General features: G+C 43.8%; 1 protein-coding gene across 2 annotated transcripts in view; it reads left to right on the plus strand.

The window, feature by feature from the left end:
- Positions 1–13975, plus strand: part of SLC38A1 (solute carrier family 38 member 1) — a 42166-nt gene extending 28191 nt beyond the window's left edge. Inside the window, exons 11-17 of one of the 2 annotated variants that reach the window (XR_007202974.1) lie at positions 1244–1323; positions 2491–2591; positions 5717–5835; positions 6372–6513; positions 6622–6719; positions 7749–7936; positions 11171–13975. Coding sequence is in view for 1 of the 2 variants with exons in the window: in XM_048300313.1 (XP_048156270.1) it covers positions 1244–1323; positions 2491–2591; positions 5717–5835; positions 6372–6513; positions 6622–6719; positions 7749–7850 (642 nt within the window). In the remaining variant the exon portion in view is untranslated. Of the gene's footprint in view, positions 1–1243; positions 1324–2490; positions 2592–5716; positions 5836–6371; positions 6514–6621; positions 6720–7748 lie in introns of both variants that reach the window. The other variant, XM_048300313.1, reaches the window with a different exon arrangement.
- Positions 13976–16242: the final 2267 nt, after the last annotated feature.

Below are 16242 nucleotides of genomic sequence, written 5' to 3' on the forward strand. Positions count from 1 at the left end.
ATCAGTCCATCTGAATTAGGCATGCTGGAGCTGAACTCCAGAGGTTTGCCCTCAGGCCTAACAATTTGGCAGTCATTTTAGCAACTTCAGTGTGTGAGAGGAGAGACAGGACAATTTCACGGAATAGAAGGACATCTGAGGTTGGCAGAGACCTGGAGGTCACCAGGTCCAACGCCTGTGCTGAAGCAGGGCCACCCAGCAGTGTGTCCAAGCAACTTCTGAACATCCCTACAGATTGATACACCACAACAGGACTGTGCTGTGAGTGAGGGAGAGGTGGCAAAGGCCTGGGCAAGGAAGGACCTCCGGGGAGCAACCAGCACATTTACTGAATCCATTAGGCCTGGGGTGCACCACAGGTGTCTTTGTGTGGGAAGGGGATGCCTGTGGCCAGCATAAGCAGATCTCAGAGGGCGGGACAGAGCTGCATGTAGGAATGGACTCATGTTGTCCTTAGAGGAGGACCTGTTTTTTCCTGTGACCCCTGCTCATACTTGTTCCCTCAGGAGAGTGGAAGTGCCTGAGCACTGATACAATTTGTGAAGTTTCACTGAGGGCTGAAACCCACTTGAGTACTTAGTGGAGAAGGGTCTGAGGTCCCGCTTGGAGGCCTCCTGTGCTTCCTGGTGACATAATGGTCTTTCTTTTTCCCCAAGAAAAAGCATGCTCCTTCCACAGCACTCCTAGTCCTTTTGTTGGCCTGGGAAATGGAGGGATTCATTCTGGTACCTTGAAATATCCATTTATTTGTAAGTTCTGCATTCCTGTTCTCTTTTCTTACAGTCTGGATACGGGCTTCCTCTTCAGGACTTCAGCCTTAGCACCATGGGTGCGCACCCCTCTCCATGCCAAGGCAGGGTAGCGTAGCGGTGACCCGCCACACGTCCCTTTTACGCGTGACACTGTGCTAGTAACGGTGGCAGTAGCTGGGCAGGCAAACCCATCCCAGGGGGCAAAGCCAGCAGCAGCGTGACATCCAGCTCTGTGCTCTGCGAGCACAGTCAGGGCTGCACTCACGCCACCAACGCAAAGGCTTTGTCCTCTTGTTGAAAGCGCACTGTTTTCCACATTTCATTAAATACGTGCTAATTGACAGGTCTTCTGCCTTCTCAGAAAGGCTCTCAATGTTCGGTTGAAGAGTCCAGCGAGCTGGGAGCTGAGGTAGTTGAACATGGAACATTTCTTCACACCACTGGGGGAAATGTCACTTCTTAACTTATTTTCTGAAATTCTCTCTGAACAGACCGTGTACGCTTTGCCCACCATTGCTTTTGCATTTGTGTGCCACCCATCAGTCCTCCCGATTTACAGCGAACTTAAAGAGTAAGCCCTTTTTTTTTTTTAGAGTTGATTGTTTTGAACCATTTTACATGGAAAATGTTAGCACAGAGGTGCTCTGAATCATTCGTGCCACTCAGAGGTGTGCTTTAGTAACACCCAGCATGCCAACAAGTGTGGCTGTCAGCTAGGAAATCTGGCCTCCTAGGCATACTGTGCCCCTGGGGCAGGGGCGAGGGAGGTGGAGAATAATGCAATACTTGGGAGTTTCCCCTGGAAGTACACAGCCGCCTGGGGGGAGCCAAGTTCTGCCAACTGATATTTGGCATAGGAGAGGCGTGTGTTCCACTAACAGCGTTTGTTCCACAGCATTAGTGCAACTAAAAATCTGTTGCAGTACCAGGAAAATAAAAGTGCTTTCAGCCTCACTGATACTAAAAGACCTTTGTTGGTACTGCTGTCTCAGTGACACCTCCAGCTGGGATGGGCTGTGGGGAGCTGGAGACCAGCCCTGCTGTGACATTGCTGGCAGCCCTGGGCAGCTGCAATGGTCCTGGGCTATGAGGGAGCCCCAGGGAAGAGGTCAAGGCCAGTCAGACCCATGACTACCCTCAGACACTTGCTGGGTGCTTTAAATTTCAAGTGACTGGAGCAGGTTCCCAGGTACCTATTAGGGCATCCTTGTGTGGATTTAAAAGTCTGAGTTGAGGTACTGGAGTGGGAATTCTTCAGAATAAATATCTAAAGATTAAATGTTTACATTTAACCTAATTTACAGGTCTGCATAAATCCAGTATTTTCTACCCTTGAGGACACAGATATTTCCCTGCAGTCATTCTGAACATTTTGGGTTTTTTTTTTTTCTCTCTGTATAATTTTATGCTTCCTTCATTTTGACCTTTTAATTTAATTACCAAAGTGTTTCAGGGTCATCCTCTCTCCACACGGCTTCACTGTTGAAGCAGGTACAGACGTGGAGCAGAGCCACAGGTCGCACCCACTATTTTTTGACTTAAGCCTCAAGTAGGGTCCTTTTCCCCAGTCCTTGTCTTCCTTGTGCAGCTGTCAGTGAGTTTCTGTTTTAAATTAAAATGAATTCATGAGTCTCCCCAGAATTACTATGCTTATGCAAACACCTAATACATTTTGAAACAGCTATGGAAAAATCCAGACCAACCATTCTTATGTTTTCTTTTCTTGTTCTTTCTCCAGCCGTTCACAGAAAAAAATGCAGTTGGTTTCAAATATCTCATTTTTTGCCATGTTTCTGATGTACTTTATGACTGCCATATTTGGCTATTTGACTTTCTACGGTAAGTATGCAGTTCTTTACTTATCAGAGTAGAAAGGGGATACATGTAAAATCAATAGTGTATCCCAGCTGGAAAGGAAAATCCCATCCACTTATGTTAAAATACTTTTCCAAATAATTTTCCTTAAAGTTCTCATATTGAAGTTATAAATCCTTTCCTCCTTTTCCCCTGTGGATGAAAAGCACAAATGAAAGTATTATTTGCAAAAGGCATTTTCAAAGTATGAGGGAGAGATTGTTCTACAGAATTGGGGATTAGCTGGGCCCCACTAAGATTTTGTTCCAAGGTCCTCACCTGAATGATGTGTGCATTGGTAATGGCTGAAGCATGCAAAAATTGAGACAGATTTGAGAGCAGGTCCTAGGAAATGAGCAACAAATCGGCCATCACAGCTTTTTCACTTTCTTAGTAACACTTTCATCATAGAGGCAACAGACCAAATGTTTTCCCTGTGCCCCTAGAGCTGACCTCTTCAGGTCTTGGTTAAACAAACTGGCAGTGAAGGTGGGGAAGCTTTGAGTGTTGTCCCAGCTCAGCCACCAAAGGATGATGATCTCAGTGTTTGAGACTCCCACCCTGTCTTTTTCCATGCATATCAGTTCAGTTAACAAACAAATTATGTCGTATCGCTAAAGGATACAATATGTATGCCCTAAAGGCACAATTGTTAATTAAAGTAGGATAAAATATGAATGTTGCCCAGGAAGTTACTCCCATGTTCCAGTATCATGAGAATGTTGAAAAGTAGTGTCTTTTTCCGTGGGCCATTAAGGCGTCACAAGACAGGTGACAAAGCTGATGTTTGCCTTTTACCTCAGAGTCACCCATCAGTCTTCTCCACCCTATTCCAAGTGACATTTTTGTTACAACCTCCTCATTCATTATACTGTCCCTTGTTAGCCACCAATTACAAGAGAAAAAAAATAAGTAAATATGAAATGTGGCTTTTTTTTTCAAAAGTGTACCTATCTCATATTTGCTTTTTCAGACTCTCATTCTGATTATAAGGCCTTGAGTATACATGTGTTGAAGTAACTTGAGGTCATCTGTTCTAATTTTCCCAATAAACCCACAAATAGGCTGCAAGTGACAACAGCATCAGCCGTTCTCATCCAGCTGCTCCCATCTAACACATTTTCGTAGAGATGCATCAAATTAGCAGCCCCAGGGAGCAAGTGGGTGTAAATCAGCATGGACCCCTTCGCTTTGGCAGGGAGGAGATTCTGATGTGATTGCCCCAGGGATCTGAGGAGGCAGATCTGTGGCGCTCCTCTCTGGGAATCTCCCACATCCCTCAAGGACGAGGGTCTGGAGTCCATGGAGGAGGTAGGGGCTGCGTCCTTCTGGCCCTCCTGAGGGGGAATGGTGGAGGAATCCCTGGGGTGTCTTGTGTGCCTCTCCCCACATCAGGCATCCCTGCTCTCCAGCACTGAGAGCCCAGAGGTGGAAGCTGTGGAGCTCTGCTGGGCCTTCTGCAGTGTCAGTGCAGTGACAGGCTGCAAAAAAGACACTGAGGGAATATAGAGTTCCTCCATAAAATTCCTTCCTTCTTCCCCTTGAGACTGAAAAGACCTTACCTTTCATATGTTCACTTACAGTGTTCTAACCCTCTTCTCTACCCTTACCTGGGTAAGAACAGTATTTTTATTGTGACCATTTCTTCTTTATACCAATAGTACTTGTCTGTTTGCTGTGTTCTCAAAAGTGTTGCAGTGATGACTATATTTACATTGCAGAATTACAGAAAAGAGGTGTTTTTCTTCCCCTAAAAGGTCACAGTGTGGTTGGGCTCTGTGGTGTATCTAGCTGAAAGGAAAACAGACCTTCAACTGTAAGCCTTGCCCTTCACTTCCTACCTGGCTGCAGCCCGTGAGCGGTACAGAAGTTGCAGTCTGTGCTTGCAGGAGCAGAGTAAGCTCTGTGTTGCAGAAGCTGTGCATGTGCCCGGCTTGAAAACCCCACTCCTGATCTGCAGGGAGGTGGGAGAGCGTTTTCTTTCTCCTGGTGGGGATTCAGGCACTGCGTAGGTGGTGTTGACCTGTGGTCTCTACCCAGAAGGGCGTCCTGGAGGGAGCATACACATTTTGCCACAGGACAGATCCCTCTGCCTCCAGGAATACATGAGGTTTTACCAACTGCCAAAGATGGTAAATTAGACATGGCCCCTGGGTTCCCTTTAAGAGCTGTTATGTTTTACCACCAGCTTTCTAAGATTAGCAGGCAGAAACGAAACATGGGCCTAAAAAGGGGCAGCAAGTGTGTTTTGTGGCATGCTTAACAGCCACCCCCTTAGGTTATTGCTTGTGGATATTTAAAAATTACAAAGCAAACACATAGGTCCCTCAGCAACTTGGTTTTCCTGCTGGTTAGTACATGCAGAGCTGCTCTGCAGTATTTATCACAGCTTCAAGGAAACAGTTTGGCAGGAGGTTGTATTAAAATATTGCCAGCCCCTCCCCGTTAAGCACCCCTGTGATTTGTCTTGGCTGCTGGGGCTGCTGGCCAGTGTGGAGCTGAGCTGCAGGCTCTGCTGGCAGCCCTCAGAGGAGCTGCTGAGGGATTTGAGTGCAAATTTCAGAGCATCCTGCTGAGAGCTGACCTGAGATAGGCTTTGTTCTCAGTTGAGAACAGGGGCACTGCTTTTCGCTGGAAGTTTATTTGCTGTTTAGACTAATTTAGCTCAAGACCTTGCAGTTTATATTAAGTTCAGCCATTGCAGTGCATGTGTTTATTTTTATATCATTTAAAACTTTTAAAAAGTCCACAGAACCAATTAAAAATAGCTGATTTCACTTTACCTATTTTTGTTTATATGTGTATATGTAAGCAAGCTTTCATGTATGTCTCACTGTTGTCTTTTCTACAGTGAAAATTACTTTAGACTTAGGCATGTGCTGTCATGAATTAAGATGCATTCCTAAATCAGGCCTCCAAAGGATTAATCCGGAATAATGGGATCATTGGGATTTTGTTCAAAGCTCTGTTTTAACTGAAGAATGTTTCATTCCATACTCTTCTGTTTACAGATAAATCACTTGTTGTTCAAGAAGGCTGTTGTTAAGCAATGATTTTTGTGGACTGATTGCCTTTTTGCCAGAACACTTACCTTACTGTCTTTCCCATAGAGAATGTGCAGTCAGATCTGCTTCACAAATACCAGAGCAAAGATGACATCCTCATCCTGACCGTGCGCTTGGCTGTGATCGTGGCGGTGATACTCACCGTGCCGGTGCTGTTTTTCACTGTAAGTGAAGAGGTCTGCGTGGTTTGGAAGTTGGTAACAGCTGTACACAGCACATTTCTTCAAACCACAGTCCAGTGGTGGCTGAGACTACAGTGTTGCAGCTACAAAAAGAGCTTGAGCTTGGATTAGTCTTTTCTGGTGCCAGACTCCCACTAACTTCTAGAGAAGTTCTCTATGCAGTAAATAAATAAATCAGTTTTGGTCGTACACCTGTTTTATATTGAATCTGCAAGGTTCCTCTCTTACTTCACATTACTTTACTGGAGCAGGCTCAGAGGTGAAGTTCCTTTTTAAGTGGAGAAGGATTCAAAAAGGCATGTTAAAAAAAGAGGAATATCCTACTGCACATGTACCTACAGTTCTGAAATAACAATTTTAAGGAGTATTTCAAAGGACATTACATCAGGCAACCCAGAGTTTCTGACAGATCTATGCAGCACTTGTCACATGAAGAACCAGTTAAAATAAACATGGGAAGCTTTGAATTGGCTTATAGACTATTCTTGACAGAGAACTTTCTCTCTCTCTCCCTACAGGTGCGTTCATCATTATTTGAGATGGCCAGAAAAACAAAATTTGACTTATGCCGTCATGTTTTGGTTACTTTTGTTCTTTTGGTTATCATCAACCTGTTAGTCATCTTTATCCCATCCATGAAAGATATTTTTGGAGTTGTAGGTACAGTATCCTGGTTTTGTACTACTAATAAAAAAGAGTTACTAATCAGCAATGCAATAATTAGCTGTTGTTGACAGTTAACAAAACTCATTCATTTGAATTTTGCAGGGGTCACTTCTGCCAATATGCTGATTTTCATTCTTCCTTCGTCATTGTACTTAAAAATTACACAGCAGGATGGATCAAAGTTGACTCAGAGGATTTGGGTATGCATTCCATTCCCATCAATGCAACACTTTCCTCTTGTCATTCTCTATAATGTACCAGGTGCAAAGCAGACCTAATCAGAACATATGTGTGAGCTCCTTTACATTACGTTCCCCCTGCGCTTCAGTCAGCTGGCAGCTGTGCTCGCCCTGCTGCTTTGCTTACTTTGGGGATCCCCTGGTGGAGGGGCCATGCCATGCATGGCATCTTGTGTTTTGGGGAGGCTCTTCTCTGTGGCATGAGGTACTTACTTCCCTGGCTGACAAGCAGCAGTAGCTGTCAGCAGGGTGCAGGAACCCCTCCAGCCCACCTCAGCAAGCCTTTCAGCCCAGCAAGCTCTCTCTGTGTGTTGATCCAGAAAGCATGCAAAGTGCTTCATTTGCAGTATTCCTCATGGTTTTAATGGACCTGAGTCAGACTTAGGGTGGTTCCACATGAAGCAGCCAGCTGAAATGTTATGTTAGCTGTTTGGCATGCATGAGCAGATAGGAATGGGCCTTGGAAAGATTTTCCCAGAGAGAGCTGCAGCTGAAAAGATATAACACTCCTGTGTATTCCCAGTCTAACGGGGCATGCACTGCAAGCATTCTAAGGTCAGACCTTTCTTCTCTGAGCAGACAGGTAGAAAACATGTTTCACTTTGGCTGCATCCACAGATCCCATGACAAAAAGGCTGGACTTTGATGAACACATATCCAGTGGGAAGAATATACTGATTTCTGTGAGGCTTTGGAAGGAGCGGAGCTGATCAGTCCTAAAAACAGACTCACTTAATCCTCTTTAGGGATGATCAGTATTTAAGAAGTGAACTGAAAGGAGAAAAAAAAATTAGTTTGGTGTTCAGCGAGTAATTATTAATGACGCTAATCTGTTTAATTACCTGTGGGTCTTGTCTTTACCAGAAGTGCTAGCTCATTTTAGCTGATAACTTTGATACATCACCTTGTGAATCTCCTTAAGAGAAGTTAACATACTTGAATTAACTGTCTTTTCATTTGTTAAATTTCTCTCCTTTTTTTTTGTTTCAGGCTTCTCTTTTCTTGGCACTGGGGGTATTGTTTTCCCTAGTGAGCATTCCCTTGGTCATCTATGACTGGGTACAGTCGGGAGGCAGTGCTGAAGGCCACTGAAGTTCACCTTCTTCTCAAAAGAAGATACCCCTGTTTGCTACACACCAAAATTGCAACCATCCGTTCTGTTGTCTGTTCCACCTTTTGTGAGTTTACTCAAATCAAATCCAAATAATGATTATCCAGTACTGAAAATACTGTTATGGGTGTATTTTCTTGCAGAAAACAGACCCATTCTTCCAACAGGCATATCACTCTTTGATCAGCAAAAAGTCTGTGTGTTGTCCATGAGACTATGTAGAGCATCGCTCATAGAAATTCATCACAAGTTTCTCCTCTTCCACCCATGAATTGCATTGTTCCATTATTACCCTTAGCCCTTTAGCCACAAGCTCTGCTCCTTTAGGGCAGCGGTGCCTGTTGCTGTCAATTCCAACTAGAGTGTTGTCCATTCATATCCTTCCCCCCTCTTTTAGCCAAAACTCTGCTCTCTTAATTGTATGCATCTGGTTTGTTGGTTTGTTTGTTCTGTTGCTGTTTCAGGCACCATTTGCCTCACTGGGTTAAGGGTAGCATTCTGGATACAGGCATGAAAAGCACCACAAGAGCAAAACTGAGCGCTATGTAAGCGTAGGTCCTAAATCCGGTGCTTCTCTTCGATGTTTTGGGTGGGGGGGGGGGGAGCCAGCCCCAGGCCTTGGCCCATCCATGGCTTTGGGAAACAGACTGTGTTGTGTGTGTGTGTGTGTCTTTGTGATGTGGTGCAGGGAGCAGGAGAAGAACAGCCACCACTGCCAGCCACCATTCCCCTGGCACACTTGAGTTGGAGGCTGACCAGAACTTGACCCCAAACCATGAGTACTTGAGCCTGAAGGGAAGCAGACATTTGGAGATTTCCATAAGAAGTCTGCATTTTCTTCAGCATTACACTGTTCAGTAATGCCCCATTGCTCTCAGAAAAAAAATACCAAGCTCCAGTTTTGTTAAAACCTACGCATTTAATCATACCTCATGCCTTTTCCATACCTTGTAGGGACTGGCTCCTCTCTTGTGTCTTACCCTCCTCCCACTGAAGTCAGTGGGGTCTTTGACAGCAGTGGGAGCAGGATTTGACTCACTCTGCCAAACTACTGGATTTCTAATGGAAATTGAAATCTGTAACATTTCTTTAAATGAACAGAAATACTTTTTATATTTAAAAGATTTACATTTACATTTACAATTTACATTGTTCTCCATAACAAAAGATAATTACTACTAGCAGAAACACTGTAAATTGCAACAGTCGTCCACAGAATAAGCATTTGCCTAATGCCTTATAGCTGGTGTAGAGAACTACGTGTAGAGACTCAAAAGCTAAGCAGGTGATCACTCACCATCCTGAGCAGACATCTTCTGTTAGTGCACTGCCAGCAGCATAAACGTGTTCACTTTGTGTCATTCACCATGTGAGCTAAAAAGTGTCTCAGAATATGAGCGTGCCTCCCACTGAAAGAACTAATGGCTAAAGGGAGCCCTGCTTCATGCCCAAGGTGATGCCCTTGGTGTGCTCAAGCCATACCTGTCAGTATGCAGTGACCCTCTTGTTCTCAGTAGCTGGTTTGTTGACAACACCCTTTGTAACTGTGGAAGCAGACTGTCATCAGCTGTGAGGAACCTGTCATTGCAACTTGCTCTTTTTAAGGTTAGGGATAGGGTATTTGGGATCTTGGGGTTTCTGTGAGCTATTGAATTGCCTCAGTTGCCATTGCCTTGTCCTACATGGCTTGAAGTCACTGAGAGTTGAGATCACAGAACACGTCTCAGGACCCTGAAAGTTGGTTTCTAAAGATAACATCCAGAGAGGTTCGTTTGGGGCCTTCCTAGGAATTTGGGCATTGAGATGCACATTGTTCATGCTCCAGAAACTAAGCCTACTAAGCCCAGATTTCCAGATCTGTACCTTAGCATAGGCGGTGAGGTGCTTGCCTCTGACAATACTTCACTGTGATCCAGAAATAAGGCAGAGTGGATTCCACAAGCTGCCCAAGTCCTTGGAGTAGCCCAGCAGCAAGAACAAAACTGGAAGCCTTCTCCCTCCAGGCAAAGTGACCTGCTAGACTGCAGTGCAGGGTTCTTTTATTCTGCTTTCCTCCAGGCCCCTGAGACCTCCACTCACAGGCTCCCAACAAGTTCTCTGGTGCATCATCCTTTCTCCCAAGCACCCCCTAGCCCAGCCTTTAACATACGAAGTGCTGAGCTATTTGGGATCCCTGGGCTGAGGTCCCTTGTGCTTTCCTGTGGCTGGTCTCAGACCCTTGCCTGTGATGGTGCAGGTCACCAGTTCTCTCTGCGCTGTCTCTTTATGGGACTGATCCCTGCCTTTATTCTCAGAGAAGTCCATACCATAGCCTGCAAGACCAAGTGTTAGGCAAGCTCTGGGGAGTAGAGCCTGTGATTGGTTCTTACCTCTTTGCACCTCATTCCAGGCATCTTCTCAGCTTAGAATGTAAATTTGTGGTTTTCCTTTTGCAGGCACCCAACCCTCAGTGGTCACTGCAGTAGAAGCCCAGCATCTCACTCCATTCTCTGATTCAGCTTGCTGAGGTTGCATTTCAGGTTTTGAGGTGCCTTATAATCTCTCTGGATCTTATCCTAAAAAACCTAACTCAGACCTGAGAATGCTGTACAGTGTTATCCTTAAGATGCTACCAGGATCTCCTGCTTTCCTCCCCCTTTATCTTTCTTCTACTACTGATTAATGAGCAGTACAGCTCTGTGCATAGGGGGGGTTGTGAGAGACGAGATACTGGGAATGACTTTGAAGTGTCCAGGTATGAAGTAGTAGAGGTCTGCTGCACAGGGTTCCAGCAAGGTCACATCTGTGACATCTCCCTCCTCGTTCCTCTCCCCCTGCCCTGCCCCCAGTAGTCTGTAGTCTGCTGTTTGAAATACCAACCATTGAGTTTTGGCACCCAACTTCCTTCGACTTGAAGGGCTGTTGGGTCACTGATTGTTCATCCTCCTAAATCTCCTCCATCACTATTCCTCTCTCTCCTCTTTGCTATTCTGCCTTCTCCTTTTTCCCAGTTTGTTTTGTATACTGGAGATTTACTGAATAAATAGGGAGAATGAGCTGAGTATGCATAGAGTGAAATTACCCAAGGTACTGGACCACCAAAGCATGTCTTATATACTGAAAAATGGATACCCAAAATATTAAGTCTTTAAACAGACTTTGTTTCTGGGTCTCTTAAAAATAAAAAAAAAAAAAGAGAGGGAATTTTGCTTAGACTGATTTACTGGCATCATATTTATAGATATTTATGGAAGAGAATCATGTGTTTATTGATGTCTGTGGTAATGAACGTGAAATAACGTGCTTTTTGTTTTCTCATCAGGTTTATACATTCTTAACAGAATGCAATAGACCCTGCTGTAACTGTCAACATCAGTGATGGATGACAATATTTGTATGAGGTTATCTGTAAAATGTACTGCTGTTATTCAGTTCATTTGGAATAGTGAACCTGTAGCCACGATTGTATGAGTCCCACATTTTAGTTAGGATTTTAAGAGCACAGTGAAATGCTGTAGGAGTTTCTCTGTTGTAAAATTAATAGGATCCAGAGTACCATATCTACTTAGTAGGTGATAGCATGCTTTCTTTTCATAGAGAGTTTATCACTATTGTGAGCACTGCAAGTGTCATAGACTGGATGCCAAATTGCTCCTAATAACTGCAAAAAAAATCTTTAAAATGCTCATTTGTGTAATAGCAACAATCAAGTGGTGAGGGACAAGGAAGGACTAATTAGAAGCAGGGACTACCAATAAGATTGTAAGAAGTAATCCTACACTTAAAAGACAGCCTTGCTGCCTCTCCTAGTCCACAGCACATTGCAAAGAAAATAGTTACGGGCTTAAAGCAACCGTAATACAGCTGCCCTTCTCTGTCCAATGGCAAACATGCCTAGGTAGTAAAACACAGTAAATTGTTATTTGGGAACAGTATCTCGGGGCAGTGACCAGTGACCTCTCTGGGTGATGCTTGCTACTGGTCAGAGGGCTGATGCCAAATCTGTGCATCAGCACAGACCTTTTGTAGAGCTGACGTGGACCAAGTGGTGCCTGGCACGTGTGCAGGCCCAGGGCACAATAATAGCTGGTCTCATCCTGCGAGGTCAAGGATGGGGATGCTCATCCGCTCCGAGGGCTGCTCTTCTGAGCCACATAAGAACCCGAAGCCTGTGCTCCACTTGTAATAGGTCACACGTGCAAGTGTGGGTTGGTTGATATGTGGGTTTTGTCTGTACATCCGCCTTACAATGCATAAGTGCAACACAGCTCTCTGATATTGAGTATTAAAGAGTAACAATTAATGGTATGTCTAGCTTATCTTTAAATGGATACATTTCTTTGCTTGAACCTTACATTAAGGCTAAAGAGCACCTTGGTCAAAACAAAACTTTCCATGTGGTGGTGTCCCACCTCCAGTCCTACTGCCCCACTCCAGTGCCTGTAGGAGAAAGGCACCACAGAATGTACTCAGCTCCATCAGCAGCTCCATGAGATGGCTTTATCCGCTGGCGCCATGGTGCTTTCATAAACAAATCCCCAGAGCCCTTGGCGTCAGAAAATCCTTATTTCCTATAACGTACAGCAAAGAATGTTTTATTTGTATCTAATGTAAGGATTTCTGTAACAAACTGTGAAAAAAAAAGATAATTAATTAATAAAAGGTACAGGGCTGGAAAGTCTAGAATTCACAAATTGTACACATACCTATGTTTCTGAAGACAAATCTATGCAGTTGTGTTGTATTGTAGGAAATTCCATTTTTATGTACATATATATTGTAAATAAATAGGATGCTGTATATTTTTGCAGTTGTTTATCCCCTATGAATAGAAGTGTTGAGATAGGCTCTGCATATTAAGAATAATTTTAATAGAAATACAAATACTTTAGCTTCTTAGAAAAATGTATATCCTTTTCCTTCTCCCAAGAGTTCACAAGTTAAATCCTAAACTTGAAATTATAATTACATCCCTAAAGTAAAAAGAAAAATAAAAAGTCCAGTTAAATTGCTAGGATTACTTCCAGTGGACGACTCCCTGTTTTCTCAACAGCAAGTTTGCCAGTCTTCCTGTTGGGTAAAATATCTCCCTTGTTAAAGGGCCCCTTTGATACCCAGATACCTCTTACTTCCTCAGCTGAGGTCAGTTGGTAGTAAAGTCCTGAAAAGGCTTTATGGAGGAAACCATGGCAAACTGCAGCCAGCAATTTGACCCAGCATTATGCTGTGTTGTATCCAGGTGTATATTTACCCAGAAGTCAGGGCAGAGCTTCTGCATTTCCATTTTCAGCCATCAGAAATGCCAGTAGTTCAGAAAAAAGAATGACAAGCCAGGGGTGGGCAGCAACCAAAGCAGTTGGTGCCATTTCCAGCCCCCTCCTGTGGCTGCTCTGCCTCAGACCCTGCTGCTCTCATGTGACCTAGACACTGGCACCTGAGGCTGCCAAGAGCTTCCCTGGCCAGGGACTGCTTGCACATCCCACCATGTGAACAGGCAGAGGTCATGGGATAGCTGCATGTCCAGGGGTGAGGGGGAGGGGAGGGGAGGGATGGGTATGTCCTGAGATTGCATCCATCAGAGGCCTTGCATAGACTTTCTCACTGGTAAAGCATGGAAACGTTTTTTCAGGACTGCTGAAAATTTGAGGTTAAGAAATGCATCTAAAAATAATTGTGGTTTTTTTTCATGTTTACTTCATGGGCTTGGATGAAAATGAAATAATATTTGCTTTTATCATGAGCACAAATTTGGGGGAAAAAACCTATATACAGTCAGTTCTATAGAGCTTTTCAAATTAATACCAGTGTACATTTTGTTTTCAGTGTTATAGCCAACAAAATTTAAACTGTAAAGGTATTTTTCCACTAGACTTGAACTTTGCATTGTTTATAGAAACCTGTTTTTAGTGTCCCAACATATGCTAGGGCTCACACAGATCCAGTATAAACAATGTTGTTTGAATCATGTATGCTTGATACAAGCTCATCTCTAATACGATTGTTGAAGTGAGTCATCAGTAGTATTTTGCTTCTGTTAACATCACCTGTTAACTTTGTGCTGCTCATATTCAAATAAACAACAGTTTTTCAGTTTCTATGTGTAAATAAAATGTATCAAGTTCTATGATCTCTCTGTTACCTCTTAGTTTTTAAACATTAAAATAGTGATCTAAATCAATGTTGGGGCCATATTCATTCTTCCAAAGGGATGACAATGTGTCCTTTTATTGACTTGAACAGCAAATGCTCCCTGCTCTTCATACAAGTATTTTCACTGAATTTAGGGCATGCAGCTCTTGCAAAGCCAACTACATTAGATTTGGTGCAGGATATAGAGCAAAGCATCAACAGACAGCTATGGAACATTAGGGTGAAGTTTCTGATACAGTTTTAGAGGGACCTGACGCTGGGGCAGATGGTTACAACAGTCTGAAGTTGCTGAAGATGACAGCATTCCTCAAGGCCAGTACTTATTTCTGCCTACTCCTTGAAAACTGCTTGCCAGTCTGTTTCAAGGTCAAGTCAGGCAGTTTAACTTAAAGGGCTGCTGTTAAGTTGGGTTTGTGTTTAGATGTCACAGTGGTGCCCGAAGTGACTAAACCCCTGCCAGACTTTTCTCGGCTATGGAAGCAGAAGCCATTAGCAGATGTGTGAGGAGGATACCCAAAGACACTAATGTTGTAGGCAGCTGTATCTGCCGAAGTACCTCTGACAAAATCTTAAGAGGTCTGCAAAATGCTAACTTTTTGCCTTTGACCACTAATTTTACTAGTGTTCAGATTATAGTGACCACCTACAAAAAGGCCTCTTGGCTAGAGTCCAAACAACTGAAGAGCTTACTTGACTGCATGGGATGAGTACAGCTCCCTAGGCTCCTCTGCAGGAGAAGTGACGGGAGGATTTGGAAGCCATTGTCTGGTCCCCAAGCCCGGGGACGTATCTTAAAACTGTAAACCTGGGAGCACAGAGGTACAAGCTTCTGCAGTGACCTGGTGTAATAGTCTCTTCTGTTTGGCATACATTTGCACACACTTCTTTACCCAGCCAAGCTCAGCCTTCTTAAGACATAGGAACATAATTTATGGAGCAGAGAAAAAAAAGAGAAACTGTAGTTCTTTTTTTTCCTTGCTTCAGAGACTGCTACAAATATCTGTTGCCTTCTGCAGTGCAGTCTGACAGCTTCACCTGAAGTTCACCTAAAACCACACAGCCAAAGTTAAAAACGCCAATCTCCTTTCCAGCCACACACTTCTACTTTTGGCTTGTATCCCCAAAGTCAGCCAGATCTCTTTTCAGTACATCTGACCAGTCCCTGTTTGGGAGTGGGAAAAAAAAAAAAAAAAGAATTACTATTTCCTAGGGCAAGCAATGCTTTTACCTGAAGAAAGACATTTTCCCATATGGTTCAAGTGGGGTCTTAGTTTGACTTAAAATTCATGTGAAATTGCATTTAGTCTTCAAGCCAAAGCCCAAATTCAAGCCACTGTTAAGATGTCTCATTCTCCATTACACTAAGACCTGGAAGTAAGAATTCATGCCAACTTTGGGAAGTGAGCGATGGTAGGAACAGACACAAGTGATGAAGTCAATTTCTAAGACTTTCTAACCACAAACCCATAATAAGCTGAACATGGGCTTTGTTTCCTACAAGGAAGCTTCCTTCCCTGTTCTCAGCCCCATGCAGGAGAGCAGCACCCTTTGTTTTACAGTCAGTTGTGTTAAGGATCTCTGGCTGAAATACTTCTGAACACAGATCCCAGGGTCATTAGAAGTTTTCAAGCAACTCATCATCTGTGTTTTGCAAATATTAAGTGCCAGGCATTTCTCTTTCAGCTTACAGTTAGGGAAACTGGAGACTCTTGAAACTGTCAGTGTTACTAAATGTCATGGCACTGGCAAGGAACAGTGCTGCTGGCTTAGTGTGCCTCAACCTTGTCATGGCTCACTGCCTGAAAAATGTGAGGTTGTTGGTATTCTTAGAAAACAGTGTTGATCGGCCAAGGCCTACACAATATGGCCAGGAAAGTAAATGGTGAGGGCTGGGGTGGCACAGGCCAGCCCTGTCTGAGACTCAGTCTGCAGATCAAAGCCACCTTGGGAGTTCCCTGAGCTATGGGCCCACAGAAGCTGCTGTCCTGGAAAAATGGAGGAAAGTGTATCATCAACATGAGTTAGAATGTACCCTAGAGACAAGAACCACATCCCCTCCTTAAAAATGCTGTCTGGCTTAAAATGTCAGGTCTTTTTCCCAGAGGTAACCAGATCCCCCTCCTCCTGCCTGCCACATTGTCTTGGTTTAAGACAATTTAAAGAGGTGGACACTCTAAAATGAGTTACCTCCCCTTAGTTCCAACCAATCCCTTTCCACCAATAAAGAACGAATACCAGTAGGTA

This window comes from Corvus hawaiiensis, chromosome 4 (assembly GCF_020740725.1).
Source record: "Corvus hawaiiensis isolate bCorHaw1 chromosome 4, bCorHaw1.pri.cur, whole genome shotgun sequence".
Classification (NCBI taxonomy): Eukaryota; Metazoa; Chordata; class Aves; order Passeriformes; family Corvidae; genus Corvus; species Corvus hawaiiensis.